Source organism: Budorcas taxicolor, chromosome 14 (genome assembly GCF_023091745.1).
Source record: "Budorcas taxicolor isolate Tak-1 chromosome 14, Takin1.1, whole genome shotgun sequence".
NCBI classification, from domain to species: domain Eukaryota; kingdom Metazoa; phylum Chordata; class Mammalia; order Artiodactyla; family Bovidae; genus Budorcas; species Budorcas taxicolor.
In genome coordinates this window covers 29148266-29165963 of record NC_068923.1, presented here as the reverse complement: position 1 = coordinate 29165963, position 17698 = coordinate 29148266, and the positions used below count along the sequence as shown (strand labels likewise).

General features: G+C 34.7%; 1 protein-coding gene across 2 annotated transcripts in view; it reads right to left on the bottom strand.

The window, feature by feature from the left end:
* Positions 1 to 17698, bottom strand: part of TMEM65 (transmembrane protein 65) — a 61240-nt gene that overhangs the window by 21022 nt on the left and 22520 nt on the right. For both annotated transcript variants that reach the window (XR_008200591.1, XM_052651766.1), the window contains exons 2-3: positions 7192 to 7236; positions 4154 to 4221 (exon numbers count right to left, since the gene is read on the bottom strand). Coding sequence is in view for 1 of the 2 variants with exons in the window: in XM_052651766.1 (XP_052507726.1) it covers positions 4154 to 4221; positions 7192 to 7236 (113 nt within the window). In the remaining variant the exon portion in view is untranslated. The remainder of the gene's footprint in view (positions 1 to 4153; positions 4222 to 7191; positions 7237 to 17698) is intronic.

Below are 17698 nucleotides of genomic sequence, written 5' to 3'. Positions count from 1 at the left end.
GAAGTTCCCGACAGCTACAATGTATAAAAAATAAATACAGCATCCTTAACAGCAATGAATCATTGGAAATTACCTAAAATGAATCTGTCTGCAAACATATGTATTTATAAAGCATTTACATGCTTAATCACTTGGTTGAATTTAAGAAAACTGAAGATGCTTCTAATAGGATGAAAAGCTTCATGTAAAATCAAAGTTGGTTTGAAGGCAATAAAATCTCTACTCTTTTCCTTTTCCCCATAATAACATCAAATTTCATGTTAACAGGTGGTGTAGAAATTATAAATAAACCTAGTACTAGCTGTCTTAAAGTTGTACTTGGTTCATCACCTCAATCTTATTCATCTATTCTAGAATTCTAATCAAGTCTATCTTAATTAAAGTGTAAGAAGAATTCCGCCCCCCCCACCACTCACTAAAATATAAGTTATAAGAAGCAATCCAACAACACAAAAATAAAAAAACTATGAAATTAAATGCTTAGTATGAACAGCAGCCAATAATAAAGGTCAAATCTACTGCAAGAAGTTATATAGGAATTTGTTTACATGATCGAAATTAGGGTAGCAGTCAAGAGAGTATACCTAACAGGAAAAATATCAAATGACATGATACAAAAAAAAGAATCAGTTAAAAATTAAACATTTAAAAAATGTTTTCTTAGCTTACTATCTTCAAACAGTCATAGCTATCCTACAACGGCAATTAGTGTTTAACAAAAAGAAGGTAAAAAACATTAAGATAACAATGTTCACTTATTTGCCTTTTCATAGATTCTATAGTTATATTATTTATAGATTTTTAGTCTTAGCAGTCTATTAAAAAAGTCTCTCTGGAAAATTTAACTGTTTCTGAATTATTCTGCAATTATCTCAGGATATTTTGCCACACCTCTTACTCTTAATCAGTTTTAAGCCGGTAGTTTAAACACTTATTTCAGTACTATATAAATAAAAAACCGGTGATGTCTGTGAAACTGGACTTCAACATAAACCAGAAAAACAAATTTTACTGAGTTAGAGTCAATCATCTAAGGCCTAGAAAAACAGTCACACTAACAATGAGACACAGGCCTGAGTAACACAAGATAGGAACATTGCAATAACTTGACTTTAGAATGTGGGTGTGGTTGTTCTGTCTTAATTGGTATCTGTATTTAAACACAGAAATCTGTTTCTTGGGGCTTCCCTGGTAGCTCAGCTGATAAAAAATCTGCCTGCAATGTGGGAGACTCCAGTTCAACACCTGGGTTGGGAAGACCCCGTGGAGAAGGGATAGGCTACCCACTCCAGTATTCTTGGGCTTCCCTGGTGGTTCAGATGGTAAAGAATCTACCTGCACTGATTGAGACCAGGATTCAATCCCTGGGTTGGGAAGATCCCCTGGAGGAGGGCATGGCAACCCACTCCAGTATTCTTGCCTGGAGAATCCTCATGAACAGAGGAGCCTGGCGGGCTGCAGTCCATTGGGTTACAGAGTTGGGCACAAATGAGCGACTAAGTACAGCACATCAGTTACTTGAGATATTTATTTCAAAGAAATACTAAGACCATACTGAAAGTTGATGAAAGTGAAAGTCACTCAGTTGTGTCCGACTATTTGCAACCCCATGGACTATACAGTCCATGGAATTCTCCAAGCCAGAATATTGGAGTGGGTAGCCATTCCCTTCTCCAGGGGATCTTTCTGACCCAGGAATCCAACTGGGATCTCCTGCACTGCAGGCGATTTCTTTAACAGCTGAGCTACCAGGGAAGCCCCAAGACCATACTGCAAAGGTCTTATTCAGGATCTAAGAAACTACCCAGTTTCCCTATTCTGCTCCCTCTTCAAAATCTCCCTGCCCTCCCTCTTTAAGCAAAATATATCATCTCAACACTTCCCTTTAGGATAGCCTTTCATCATTTGAATATCTGTGGTTTGCTCAACTGAGGCCAAAAAAAAAAAAAAGATTATTAAGATGGTAGAATTAAAATACTGAGTGTAAAATTGTCACAAAGAAGCTTTAATCCAATCTATTCAGGAATATACCAAGACTTAAACAACAGTTTATAATTTAATCATAGCGGGTTTTTCTATAAATAGTAAATAAAATTAGATTTTATTTACATTAACAATTTAAATAATCTAACCAACTCAAGGCTTACTAAAGGTTTACTTATTTCAGAAAAGGTAGTATGGCATGGTTGAAAGTTTCTTTTACTCACAGATATATAAATTAATCCACTTGATTCTTATATACACATTAGGAAAATATCATTATCAGCCAACAAGCTAGCATTTTGAAATTATATTTTAGATGCTCTTACCAGACTACTCTGCTCAAGAATTATCCATCCAATGGGTGCTTATCACTTTCAAATTATGTGCATGCTACAGTATCTTCTATGACTGTTTACCAAGCGAGATAACCTTCCTGATGTGTAAACCTTGTGTTTCCTCAACCAGCTGAATGGCTAGAATTTCTGGATATCTGATCCCCATCAATCTGGACATAAAGTAAGATTATATAGCAAAGAAAACCATTCTTGAGTGAACCAATTTTAGATAGTCCTCAAGCAAATTTTATAATCTATACAATGTAAACTATACTTTCATCCCTATTTTATTTTTTATTTTTATTTTTTTCACTGCAGACTTTTTTTTTTTAATAAATTTTTTTTTTAATTTTAAAATCTTTAATTCTTACATGCGCAACCAGAACGATCTAACTTGGGCTAGCAAACCAGACTGTGGGATAGCTACCGCACGAAAAGCTCGAACATAAGACACCGCCAGGACCGCGCACAGAACAAAGGACAGAACGGAAAAAGCCGGCTGCAGACCATCCCCCACCGGGGACAGGCAGCCAGAGCCGTAAGGGCTGGAAAGGGGCAATTGCAGCCCCGGAGAGACTTTACTTAGCTAACTGCAAGCAGGCTTCTTTGCTAAGACTTCTGGGGGTGCTGGACAGTCACCATCTGCCTCACGGGGGGCGCCAGCGGTCCACCCAGAAAGCTGAGCAGCAGCGGCAGAAAAGGTGACAAGTCACGGCGATCGCGCTCGCCACACTCCTGAGCTACTCGGACCTGGGAAGGGCACAAAGCGCAGTCCCAGCCGAATCTGTGCCTCTGAGGGCTGCCTGAGCGCCGAACCTGAGCGGCTTGGACCGGGGAAGTGCATGCAGCCTAGGGCCGGCCCCAGACGGTTCCCGGCTGAGCATCATCCCTATTTTAAAACCAAATATTCTATTTCTACCCACCTATAGTATATGTGACCGTCAAAACACTGAAACAAAAAACAAAACAAACAACGACAAATAAAAAAAAACAAACCCTGGCATCTCTCAACTATTTTTTCCTCATATTCAATAATCCTAAAATCACTCCCCTTTTTAATTTTTTGAGCAGTTTCCTATACAATATTTAGAATTTTTAGACTTTTTAAAACTTTGAGTCAGTGAGGAGAATTGGATACAGCACTAGGCAGCTTCAGAAGACCTGCATTTTCCTCGTGACTAATGATGGACGTGTATTTTCATCATGACTTTATAATCTAGACTTAAAATTGGTATCTATTGACAAAAGCTGTCACAGAAGAGTATGAAAGGTCAATTGACCATTCCTACGATTAAACAATACCTTTAAGAAACAACCTTAAATGAAAATGACTCCAGCAAAAGAGAATTTTTAACACTGTGATGGAACAAAGACTGAAGGCCTTATCATTTACAGTATCCTGAATTGAAACTTAAATCATCTTTGAGTTAAATAGATAGACTAAATATCAAAACACTCTTGTAAATATTTTTGTATGGGAAAACTGGACAAGGAACTAATTAATAACATACACATATAAGAACTGCTGATAAAATTAAAGAACGTCAGAAAATTTTACAAACTTTTTTCTTTAATAAAAATGTTGAAACTAGAACAGAATAATATAGACTCAATAAATATCTGTTTATTATTGTCAATGCTTTACCAAAAGTCTTGATGATTAATCTACATAATGCCTTAAAATTGAGCTACAGTCTAATTAACATGAAATACAGCTAAAAATAGTCTTATTCATTATGTTAATTAAAGCTTTACAACTGTAATATATAAATTATTAGGAAAATTTAGACCACATTTCTTTATTAGTTCAAAATAGAAGGGTTGAAAGAACTTACTGCAACAATCATAATTGCATTATCCAAAAAGCCAAACCCTATGAAAGGTATCGCATTGTGGATGAATACTGAAAAACATCAAACACAAAAAATATATTTTAAGATTTCTATAATTTTAAAATGACAAAAACAGATCATATGGTTAAAGTCTCATAAGTAGATATGATTTAAATTTTGGAATTTGCTTTCCATTCCCCACAGCCAAAAGATTCTGCTATACTTGGTAGAAGCTATAATGGGGAAAAAACAAAATAAAAAACATATAACATGTAAAATTAATTGTGTTAGGCTTTTGTGTTTTCTTACTGGCAACACACATACACATGTACAAATTATGTACAGTTAATGACAGAACAAATAAATAAATACATATTATGAGTACCATATTTTACCTGTTAAATAACTATTGACATCAATCTTTTTCTCTCTTAGACCTAAAGACTGATATCATAAAATTGATCTCCATATTAGAAATAATAAAAAATCAAACTTCCCTGAATCAAATTTCAGGGAAGTTATCCGGTCACATTTACTTATCAAACAATTTTTTAAACACTGTTAGGGAAATGTGATTATGTCATTTTTATTAGACATCTGGATTCAAAATCCTCTTTCCTTCCTCAACACATCAGTATCTCTGACTGCTTTCACAAACTAAAAAAAACAATATTTGATTTAAATAAAAATGTAACTTGGCCTCTTTCTACCAAAAGCACATCATACCTTATCTACATAATCTGTACATAATCTGGATGACCTGAGAAAACAGAAATGTAACGAAGAGCTAATGTCTATTTTTAAAATATATTTAGCTTCATCTTTTTTTCCTATTAGCATCTTCAGCACATTGCAGAATGCCTAGTGCATAGTAGATGCTCAACAAACATTAGTTAATTAAGTTGAGGACATCTACCTCGGAAAGGAAGAAAATTCCAAACTACGACAATTGAGGAAAGACTGAGAAACAGATTAAAAGCTATTAATCTATAAATCTGCCAAGGTATAGTCAACATCCATTCAACTGAGGACTTTTTAAGAATAGGCATCAAAGCATTCAGTTTTATACCACATCAAAAAATAGTCCCTTAAACCATTGGTTAGTTATGTGTTCAGTGACTTTACATCTTTTTTCTTTTAATGCAGTTAAGTCTGCAGAAAGTACAATTAAAATATAATCCAGAAGTTAAGAAAATTTGATACTACTATGGTGAGTTCTGCACCAATAAGGGAAGGCTAATAAAGAGTAAAACAAGAAATATTTCTACCCACAAGCACTATCAAAGACTAAGAATCAAGGGGGAAAATAGTATATATATTCTAGGTCATTTCAGAGTTCTTGCTACCACATAAGAATGTCCCAGGTAAAAAGCAGCACCTTTTTAATTATAAAGTATATTGTTTTAAAAGATAATTAAAAAATCAAATGACATTAATGAAACAGGGTTTCTTCATAAAGGGCTGTCTTAATTCTTCAACTTTTTGCCTAGGTCCTTAACGACCTAGGTGCTTAACAACCAGACATTCAAAATTTTATAATAATCGGCTTCTAAAATACATACAGAATTTCAAAAAATATTACAAATTGGTAAGTCAAAGGAGTATAATGAAATTCTAATAGTTCACTATATGAAACATTTACAGTGAAGAGAGAGCTACTACTTAGATATATATATTTGGAGAGAAGACTCCCAAACACCTTCTCAATCATCTTTGAAAAGTAAATATGGTAAAATATGAAACTTTTGGAATTACTAAGCATTTTGGGGTTAATCTGATGACATCTCTAAAACTAGATAGTTATAATCATTTTAAAATTAGGTGTCAAGATTACAAAACTAAGATTAAGCTAATAGTTATCTTAGTAGAAACTTGGTCAGTAAACCAAAGCATGTTGCTACACTGCTATAATAATTACCTGCAACTGTAAAATATATCATGTTTTGATGTTTAGATGTAAATAAATGTGTCCCATAAATAAAAATTTATTTTCAACCCAAAGGAAAAATATAAACTTCAAAAAATTACATAACATGTACTGGACACTCCGCTGGGCACTTGAGATACAGAGATAGTTGATTCCAGCCCTCAAGAAGTCTGGGAATGATAACAGAGCCATATAGTTAACTTCAATATGACCCCCTAAATGGTGATAGCGTTATACAGTGCTATGGATATAGAGTATATTAATCCAGCCTAGAAGTATCAGAAAAGATTACCAAGGAAAGAAAAATCTTAAAGAATTCTTAAATTGTTTTGATACCTGGGAAAAGCTACTGATTTCTAAGATAAATTATATTCTACCTCTGAGAGGAAAAAAAGGAACTAGCTACTAAATTTTAATTATATGTCTGCTCTCCAGTATGTAATGACAGACTACCAATTTGTGATTTCTTCAGTTTCCTTTGGAAAATATTATTCTATAACTCAGCAGTTATTAGTAAACTATATCTAATATTTAGCTTTAACTTACAACCAATTCAAATTCACTGCACTGTTAAATAATTCTCTTCTTCCATTGTCTTTATAATAAGACCCTAAACTGTTTTACATTACTTTGGTGTTAGCCCTTGAACAGTTATTCCAATCATAATACAGTAAAGAAAGCAGACCAGCAGCATTATAAGGTTCTTCTCTAGGGTGGCTTAAAATGAACTTTACTTTCTTCATTATCAGAAACAAGTCAGAGCATTTTCTCCACCAAAGAAAATAGCTTAGAAATTCTAGTTCTGAAATGACGCAACTTAAATCCAAACTAAAGTAAACATATCCTTTTTCCCAGGAACTAAGAAAACCTCTACTATAATTCTATCTCTAGATGGTAACAGTATTTAAACACTAACAGACATGGTTAACAATCTTAGAAATTCCATAATATTATGTTTTAAACTAAGTTTACAAACCTTTTGCTTTAGCATAATAAATAGGATAATCTATTCTATCTGGAATGAATTAATTTATTAACTCTCTGTACTATTAATGAATAATATAGTTATTTCAAGTCCAAAAGACAGATGCACAAATAATTATAGAACCATTACCATATCTCAGCTGTCCTGGGGTTGGTGGTTGAGCTTCCAACTTTTCTGAAGGGGAAAGAGAGGGTGTGGTCAAGAATTAGTTACTATAGCATGATTTTTTATTACAATGAAGAAAACACTAGCAGAATTACAAAATGAGAGAACAGCAGAGTTTATTCATAAATTAGGCGGATGAACCAAAGTTATCCATACAGGAAATATTTCTTGGTATAGATTAAATTACAAGGCTAGAAAAACAAATTGAGCTTTAGTTACAGGCCTACTATGACCCGATATCCCTGGGCAAATCACTTATTTGGGGGTTTTTGTAAGATCATGAGACTAATTAATATCCCTTGATAACATACTGAATATTTTAAGTTTTGAAAGCTATACTACTGGACAATAAAGAACATTTACACAACAAAATGACCCCAGAGAGTAGCGTGTGATTCACCAAATAGTAACATTACTTATATGTCATAATAAACACAGAAAGTTTTCTCAAGTATATTATATCAAAGTATATTCAAGTGCCATCATTAAATCTAAAAATTAACAATTACAAAAATGCTATCTACGTAATCTCATAACAATAACTAACTCATCATTTGTATAAGAGTAAATTACAGTAAAATGGCAGAGAATTCCACCTTTTTTATCCTCATTCAATCCAACAGAATTAACTGATACACTATACAAAAGAACCCAAACCATGGGTTGCTCTGCAATAAAGATCTAGTATAACCAAAATGTCCAAAGAAATACATTATAAACTGGATATATATTTTCTAAAATATTTATTTATAATCTATGACAATATAAGAACTGAAGAGTTTAGTTTTTAAAAAGTGAAAAGCCAATGAATCTCCATCAATAAGCTATTTTACTAAAAAAGCATATAGTATCATAATGACTTTATAATAAGCAATGTGCTAAAACCTAGGGTTTAGGCAATTATTGGATTATTAAGAAAGTTCTATGAATGCAAGTTTGCGTTTTGTTTTTCCTTTTCTAGGACAGTAAAGAAATGAAGATACCCTAAAACTTTGCAGTATTTTATATCTGCTTAGAATATAATCTCTATTCTTTAACTAGTACTATTACCTCAAAATCTACTTTGAAAGTATGCAAATAGTTTTCCAAATTTTTAACAAGGAATATAAGATACCACTGTACTCCACAGAGTTTTCTGGTGAAGTAAGCATGCAAAAGTGGTTACATACCAGAACTATTTCCTAGTTGCATTACTCTCATCATCACTACAATTCTGACACTGTGAGGAGAAGTCCTTGTCAGTTGACTGGAACATCCTGAAATACCTAAAAATTCAACAAGCAGGACCTTCCCAATGTAATGAGAATATATAGAGTCCTTGCTTTTACTTCTTCAAATTCTCTACATACTGAGCAAAGTATTTTAAAATATTTTACAACTCCTAGGATGAAAGGATAAGAGCTAGGCAAATACATAATGTGTAAAAGTAATGAGGGGGAAAAAATCAAATAATGTAAGCAATATTTCTAATCTGTCTTGCTAAGTACTTACAAAGATTAAAAAATTGAAGGTAATGAAAAATAACTCTTTTTAAAAGAGAGAGAAAAAGGAAATAATACAAAGTAAAGGAGACACAGCAGGGAGGAAAACCACTGGCACAGAGGTTAAAGCAAAATCAAAGCATAGAGTTTTGCCTCCTGCATTATACAGAACCCAAGGAGTAATAAGAGGAAACAGAAAAGGAACATTTCCTAGAAAGTGGAAATTTTATTGGAAAGTATCCATCAAAATTTGTGACTCATAAACTGACCATTCTGAGGATTCTGAAACTATATCTTCTTTACTATATTAACGGAAAGAAGACAACTATATATCAGAAGTAAAAAAACATTAGGTGTATAACACATAATAAAATGCAATCTTTGAAATAAGCCCAAGGTTTCAGCAGTCTGTACCAATTTTAAAATGTGAAGGGAGCTAATATAATCCCCTTGAAAATAATCATAATAAATCCCAAAGCTTTATATCCCGACATACATATCTTAACCTTAAATTTTTTCTTCTGATACACGGTAAATTATGTACATTTACATGGAAATGTACTCCAATCTAATGTTTCATCAAGCAGACTGGAGTTAGAAAAATTAATTCTTTCTGTTTCAGTGTGCATGTGCATTACATGCATCATAATTTCTTTTTCTAAATATTTTAAAATAAGAAGACTATTAATATTGTACATTGATCTAGTCACTAAGTCGTATCCAACTCTTGTGACCCCATGAACTGTAGCCTGCCAGGCTCCTCTGTCCATGGGATTCTCCAGGCAAGAATATTGGAGTGGGTTGCCACTTCCTTCTCCAAAGATTGTACATTACCACACCATATTTTCCAACCATTTTTAGCTTAAAAAGTCCTGGTTCTACTTCCAGTATAGGCTGAATTATCTTTTATCAGATCAATCCTATACAGAACAACTATAACCATAAATAAATATTTGAGAGCCCTGGAAAATGACCAAAAAGCAGGTTGATTGTGGAGAGGAATCAACAATTACAAGGAAGAATGGAACTAAGTGAGTTACCCATTTTATGAAGCTTTTGGCCTAATCCAGCTCTTTAAAAAAAAAAAAAAACCTGCAGTCCTTCTGGCCTAAAGAAGCAGCGGGCAAGGTGCAAGGTAACCAAAGCCACTGCAAAGTGAGAGAAACAAGCAGAGTCAGAAAGGAGGAGCCTTAAATTCTGATGTACATTCAGTTCAAACATATGGCTTCTGTGTGAACCACGCCTGTGCAGGGAAAACCACAAAAATCCCAGCGTAAGGTAAAACAGAAAGAAAACAAAAAGAATGAAGAGCATCAGGAATGGTAAATACTGAGTAAATATCAAAGATTACTTTCTCCCTAGTAAATTAAATAAACCTGATTCTCCAAAAACTGCAACACTGCCATGTGGAGTTTATAATGTATGTAGATATAATACATTTGACATCAAAGCATAAAGGATGAAGGAGGTCACAAATGGACCAATTTGGAAATGTGGTTGCAATGTTTCCACAATGTATGTGATGTGGTACAAGGTTCTACGTAGAATTAGTTCTAAGCAGTCTGTAGAGTTCAAGGATGCCTATTTGTAATTCCTAGAGCAATCATACATACAGACAAAATGCATTAAGGATACAGTTAAAAAGCTAAATAAATAATGTGAAGAGGATTGCAAAAAATATTAAGTCAAAAGAACACAGGAAATGAGAACAGAAGAAAAGAAGAGGCACAAGCAGAAACCAAACAGTAAAATGGTAAACCTACTTACAACTATATCAGTAACTACTTTCGATGTTAAAGGACTAAACAATCCAACTAAAAGGCAGAGGTTGTTAAAATGGATAAAAAGGCAAGACCCAACTATATGATATCTCAAGAATTACACTTCAATAGATTAAAAGTAAATAAATGGCAAAAGACACATACAAACAGTAAGCTTGTAAGACTGGAGCTGCTGCAGTGCTGTGCTTAGTCACTCAGTCATGTCTGACTCTTTGTGACCCCATGGACCGTGGCTTGCCAGGCTCCTCTGTCTATGGGATTTCCCAGGCAAGAATACTGGGGTGGTTGCCATATCCTCCTCCAAGGGATCTTCCTGACCTAGGGATCAAACCTGCATCTCTTGTGTCTCTTGCATTAGCAGGTGGATTCTTTACCACCTGGGAAGCCCCTAAGGCTGGAGTTGCTGCTCAGCTGCTAAGTCGTGTCCAACTCTTTGCACCCCATGGACTGCAGCACACCAGGTTTCCCTGTCCTTTACTATCTCCCGGAGTTTCCTCAAACTCATGTCAACTGAGTCACTGATGCCTTCCAACCGTCTCATCCTCTGTCACCCGCTTCTCCTCCTGCCTTCTATCTTTCCCAGCATCAGGGTCTTTTCCAGTGAGTCAGCTCTTTTCATCAGGTGGCCGAAGTACTGGAACTTCAGCATCAGTCCTTCAAATGAATGTTCAGGATTAATTTCCTTTAGGATTGACTGGTTGGATCTCCTTGCAGTCCAAGGGACTCTCAAGAGTCTTCTCCAGCACCACATTTCTAAAGCATCAATTCTTTGGTGCTCAGCCTCCTTTATGGTCCAACTCTCACATCTGTACATGACTACCGGAAAAACCACACCTTTGCCTATATGAACCTTTGTTAGCAAAAGCTGGAAAGGTGATGTTAAAAGCAGATAAAGTGGACTTAAAAGACAAAGAGTATTACCAGAATCAGGGACATTTCAAAATGCTAAGAATCAACTCATCAAAGGGCATAATAACAATTTGCTTATTCCTAGTAACAGAGCTTCAAAATGCATGATGCAAAATCTGACAGAATTAAAGGGAAATTAAACATTTCTACCATCATACTTGAAGATACAAAAGCTTCTCTCTCAGCAACTGATACAACACTAGGGGAAATTATCACTAAGAAATAGATTATCTGAACAACACTACCAATCATCTCCATTCAACTAATATTTAAACATCCATACTCAACAACTACAGAATGCATATTCTTTTCAAGTGCAGATGGTACATTTATCAAAACAGACCATATGCTGATTCATGCTGATCCACAAAACAAGTGTTAATAAGTTAATGATTACAACTGTAAAGAATATGTTCTCTGACCAAAATACAACTCATAATAATAAGATATCTAGAGAAGAAAGTGGAAATTAAGTAACATCTTCTAAATACATGGTCCAAAGAAGAAATCAAAGAGGAAATTAGAAAATACTTTTCAAATGAATCACAATGAAAGTACAGTATACTGAAATTTGTCAGGACAGCTCAATGAAAGCTTAGAGGAGTTTTAAGTACTAATATTAAGAAGAAAGGCCTAAAATAAATGACATATGGTTCTATCTGAAAAAGCTACGAAAAAAAAGAGAGCAAGGTAATGAAAAGTAAGTAGTAAAAAGAAGGCTATCACAACAAAAACAGCTGAAATCAATGAAATAGTAAACAATAACGGAAATAGACAAAACCAAAAGTTGATTCTTTGAAAAGATTAACAAAATGAAAAAATCTTTAGGTACACCAACCTAGAAAGAGAACACAAACTACTAATGTCAAGAATAAAACAGGGAACATCACTACAGATCCTACAGACATTAAAAAGAGAATATTACATATAACTTTATGCCAACCTAGTCAACTTAGATGAAGTGAACAAATTCCTTGAAAACTACAACCTACCAAAAGATATAAGCTGAAACAAAAAATCTGAATAGCTCTAACAAAATCAAATTTGTTAACAAGCACCTTTCCATAACATTCACACTAAAAACAAAACAAAACAAAACAAAAAACCTCCAGACCCAGATGGTTTCACTAATGAGTTTTATTAAACACTTAAAGAAAAGCAAATGCCAACCCAAGACAAACTTACAAGTTTCTTCAGAAAAATAAAAAATGAAGAAATAGTTCCCAACTCATTTTATAAGGTCAGAAGAGTACTAAAAATAAAATCAAACCAAAAAATTACCGAAAAAAGAGAAAGCTACAGACCAATACCCTTCATGAACATAGACAGAAAAATTCTTAACAGAATGATAACTTAGTGGAAAAACAATTTAACGGGATGATAATGGAATGAAAACTGCTTTTCCAAAGTGTGTTTATTTACAATACTGGCAAAAATAACTAACATCCAGACTTCCTTATTTTTTTCTTTTTCTCAGATATTTTTCATTGTTTGAAGAAGCTGCACTTAATAGGGTTTCATGTTTAGAAATATATCAGTTCACTTCAGTTCAGTTTAGTCGTTCAGTCGTGTCCGACTCTTTGCGACCCCATGAATCGCAGCTCGCCAGGCCTCCCTGTCCATCACCAACTCCCGGAGTTCACTCAGACTCGCATCCATCCAGTCAGTGATGCCATCCAGCCATCTCATCCTCAGTCGTCCCCTTCTCCTCCTGCCCCCAATTCCTCCCAGCATCAGAGTCTTTTCCAATGAGTCAACTCTTTGCATGAGGTGGCCAAAGTACTGGAGTTTCAGCTTTAGCATCACTCCTTCCAAAGAAATCCCAGAACTGATCTCCTTTAGGATGGACTGGCTGGATCTCCTTGTTGTCCAAGGAACTCTCAAGAGTCTTCTCCAACACCACAGTTCAAAAGCATCAATTCTTCGGCGCTCAGCCTTCTTCACAGTCCAACTCTCACATCCATACATGACCACAGGAAAAACCATAGCCTTGACTAGCCGGCCCTTGTCGGCAAAGTAATGTCTCTGCTTTTGAATATGCTATCTAGGTTGGTCATAACTTTTCTTCCAAGGAGTAAGCATCTTTTAACTTCATGGCTGCAGTCACCATCTGCAGTGATTTTGGAGCCCAAAAAAATAAAGTTTGAAATATATAGGTTAGCATATTAATGCATATATATGGAATTTAGAATGACAGTAATGATGACCCTATATGCGAGACAGCAAAAGAGACACAGATGTAAAGAACAGACTTTTGGACTCTGTGGGAGAAGGCAAGGGTAGGATGATTTGAGAGAATAGCATTGAAACATGTATATTATCATATGTGAAACAGATCACCAGTCCAGGTTCGATGCACAAGACAGGGCGTCCAGGGCCAGTAAACTGGGATGACCCTGAGGGATGTGATGCGGAGGGAGGTGGGAGGGGGGTTCAGGATGGGGGACACATGTACACCCATGGCTGATTCATGTCAATGTATGGCAAAAACCACTACAATATTGTAAAGTAATTAGCCTCCAATTAAAATAAATTAATTAATTTAAAAAAGAGAAAAAAAAGTAACAAGAGGGATCCTTGTGGGGTTGTTAACTCTTCTGTATGTTGACTCTATCAATGACAATATCTTGCATGTCACACCATATGAAGTTTTTACAAGATGTCACCTTTGGCGAAAGTGGATAGTCTGTATTATTTCTTGCAATTCCATGCACGTCTGCAATTACGTCAAAATAAAAAGCTTAATTAACAAACAGGAGTAAAAGAAGTTAGGTGCTTTTGAAATTTGTTCTTAAAAGTCTTATGTACACAGGGTGAAAGGCAAATAAACTTTAGCTAAAAATAACCGAATTGATCTACTAAAAATGAAAATGCAAACAAGACACACACACACACACACACACACACACACACACACACACACAAAGAAATACAGAGGTTAGGACAATTATCTGTATGTATCTATGAGATAATATTTACACGTAAATTTCTTTTCCTTTTGATTTCATATTTAAGTCTTTACTAGCAGGAAAGTAAATAAGACATGATAGTTCTTACAAATTACTAATTTAAACTGCATCAAACCAAATGAAAATTATTTTAAGGACTTTCTCTCCTTCTAATCTATCCTTGAGAACAGAAATATATTCAAGTATTTTAATGTATAAACAAATCTTTACCTAATTAAAAGCTCCCTAGATATTAATTATAAATCCTGAAAACTATAACACTTTGCATGTTTAAATACAAAAAATTTCAATACTTTCAACATTTTGTTTTGCTTCAGTAACCCAGGAAGAATAGAGAAAACAATTTAAAACATGCAATTTTACTTTTATGAAATGACATTCTGATATTTTAGAATGTACAGAAAATGAGGAATTCCAATTAGTCTTCTAATTAACAAAAGCATCCAAAGACCTGTTGTAGCTTACAAAATACTGTTACTACCTAAGTAATACTGAATTTTTAAAAGAAATATTTTCTTGATGAATTGGAATATTATAGTGCATCAGAATCATCATTTAATGGTCAACTATTATCTATTTAGGAAATATAAAACTGAGGGTCACTGCCATATAAAAGTCAAAACAGCATCAGAAGGAAACACAAATTAAGGGTTTTTTTCTCATATCTCAAGAATAAAAATGTATTTAATCAAGCAACTTTTTATATTTTGCTATATAAGTATAAATAATTACTTCATACTATATTCACTTAAAAGGAAGTGGAGGGGAGTCAGATTAGAAAGAGAAAGACAAAGGAAGAAATGAGAAACAGAGCAAGGTAACAAAAACAGATGAGGAACAATTGTAGAGATTTTTTAAAAAGTGAGAAAAATTTTGAAAGGAGCCTCACTGAAGGCCACACAAGAAGGAAATTCTAGATCTGGGCAAATGGAATTGCTGGGACATGGTTTTCTTCAGTCTCTCCACTGTATTTCTTCATTAAGTAGCCATTCTTTATTCATAATTGTATGTGTGTTAGTCACTCAGTCATGTTCGACTCTTTGCGACCCTATGAACTGTAGCCCGCCAGGCTCCTCGGTGCACAGAATTCTCCAGGCAAGAATACTGGAGTGGGTTGCCATTTCCTCCACCAGAGGATCTTCCCGATCAGGTATCAAACCCATGGTCTCTTACATCTCCTGCACTGGCAGGCATGTTCTTTACCAGTAGTGCCACATGGGAAGCCCTTTTTCTATACAGAAGTGCACATAAAATTGTATTCTGTCATTTTCACAAAGCATTATAAGGTGAACACTTCCCCTTTTAATTCCTTAAGGCAATAATTGCATTGATAGTATTTTATTTCATTATATGATACACAATAGTTTAATCCCCTTAACTAGATATTATTCTTCCTTATTTTTCACTTTAAAAATAACACTTACATAAACCTGTACCTAAATCTTCTTATGTTTCCCTGAAAGTTCTTTAACATAGATTATTCTTAAGTGGCATTACTGAGTCCAAAAAAGGCATAAATTTAAGGATTTTTAAAATTTTACAAAATTTCTCTTAGAAAAAGTAGGGCCAAATTACTCCCATCTTGCTACATTTTAATTTTTTTAATGTTACACTTTTACTAAAAATATTCTTACGCTCTCAGAACATCGGTAAAATGTCATTAAAACAAAATCCTTGAAAGAAATTTTCAAGCCCCAGTCAATTGCCAAGTTACTTTAACTGACAAATGATTCCAATACAACGAATAAATAGGACAGGTTCAAGGAGTTTATTATGAAATTTAATTAACCTGCATGCTGCTGCTGCTGCTACTGCTAAGTCGCTTCAGTCGTGTCCGACTCTGTGCAACCCCAGAAGGCAATGGCATCCCACTCCAGTACTCTTGCCTAGAAAATCCCATGGACGGAGGGGCCTGGTGGGCTGCAGTCCATGGGGTCACTAAGAGTAGGACACAACTGAGCAACTTCACTTTCACTTTTCACTTTTCACTTTCATGCATTGGAGAAGGAAATGGCAACCCACTCCAGTGTTCTTGCCTGGAGAATCCCAGGGACGGGGGAGCCTGGTGGGCTCCCTCCTTAATTAAGTTGTTGTTGATCAGTCACTAAGTCATGCTGTGTCCAGGTCTTCCTTAATTATATTTTCCCATAAAAATAAGTTTTAAAAAGCTTTAGTCCAACATCAACAAACGATTCTATAATATCTTTTAGGATTGTAAGTCATTCTAGTAAGAAATATATATTAAACTGAAAATCAAACTACTTTGGTAGAAGAAAGTAAGTGGAACACTTATAGTTTCCTTAGTCTCCACTATAAAACAATGTGTTTACAAAGTGGTGGCCTTCCCTGGTGGCTCAGATGGAAAAGAATCTGCCTGCAATGCAGGAGACCTGGGTTTGATCCCTGCGTTGGGAAGATCTAGAGAAGGGAAAGGCTACCCACTCCAGTATTATGGTCTGGAGAATTCCACAGACAGAAGACCTGGCAGGCTACAGTCCATGGGGTAACAAAGAATCAGACATGACCGAGCGACTTTCACTTTCACTAGAAAACAAAACTATACCCCTTGACTACAGTGTGACATATTACATTATTAATTAAAACTCAATATTTTGTATAATCTAGGAGGGAAAAGAATCTGAAAAAGAACAGATGTACATATAAACATAAACTGCTTAGACTTTTAACAGAACCAAAAGTTCCTACAAGTAAGGTTAAATTTACAATAAATATATAATGCATTAAAGAAGACAAACTTAAAATGCAAATCATGCTGGTCAAAATGATTTAAGCAAAGCAAATCATACCAGGTGCCAAAAAATCAAACATGCATCCAAAAGGGTTTATAAAGCTACAACACAATATTTTTTAAAAGAAATAAATTAATATGGTTGAGCAATATACTTACAAAACCTGACATTCTGAACTGAACATTGAAACACTTTAGAAACTAAAAAAAACTTAACTTTTTAATTTTGTAAATTTCAATTAACAGGTCTTATCTTTTAAAATAATGGCTATTAATTATAGGTTTTTAAACACATTCCTTAGTTAAGACCAAAAAACAGTATTTCAGTGTGATTTTGTTATTTAGCATCTAAAAGTTTACTGCAACATGCAAAGAAATGTTTACTTAGATCATGTAATATTGTCACTCACTAAACTTCAGGGGAACACAGCATGCAACCTAGGGCTTCAGTGCAGTTTACTTAAGGGAGACTAACAAATTCCTGGTCTGAGGCAGTCCAGTGGTATAACAGATGACAGGAGTTGGCCAGTACTAATGATGAGGAAGGTGATATGTGCATGCTTAGTTGTTCAGCCCTGTCTG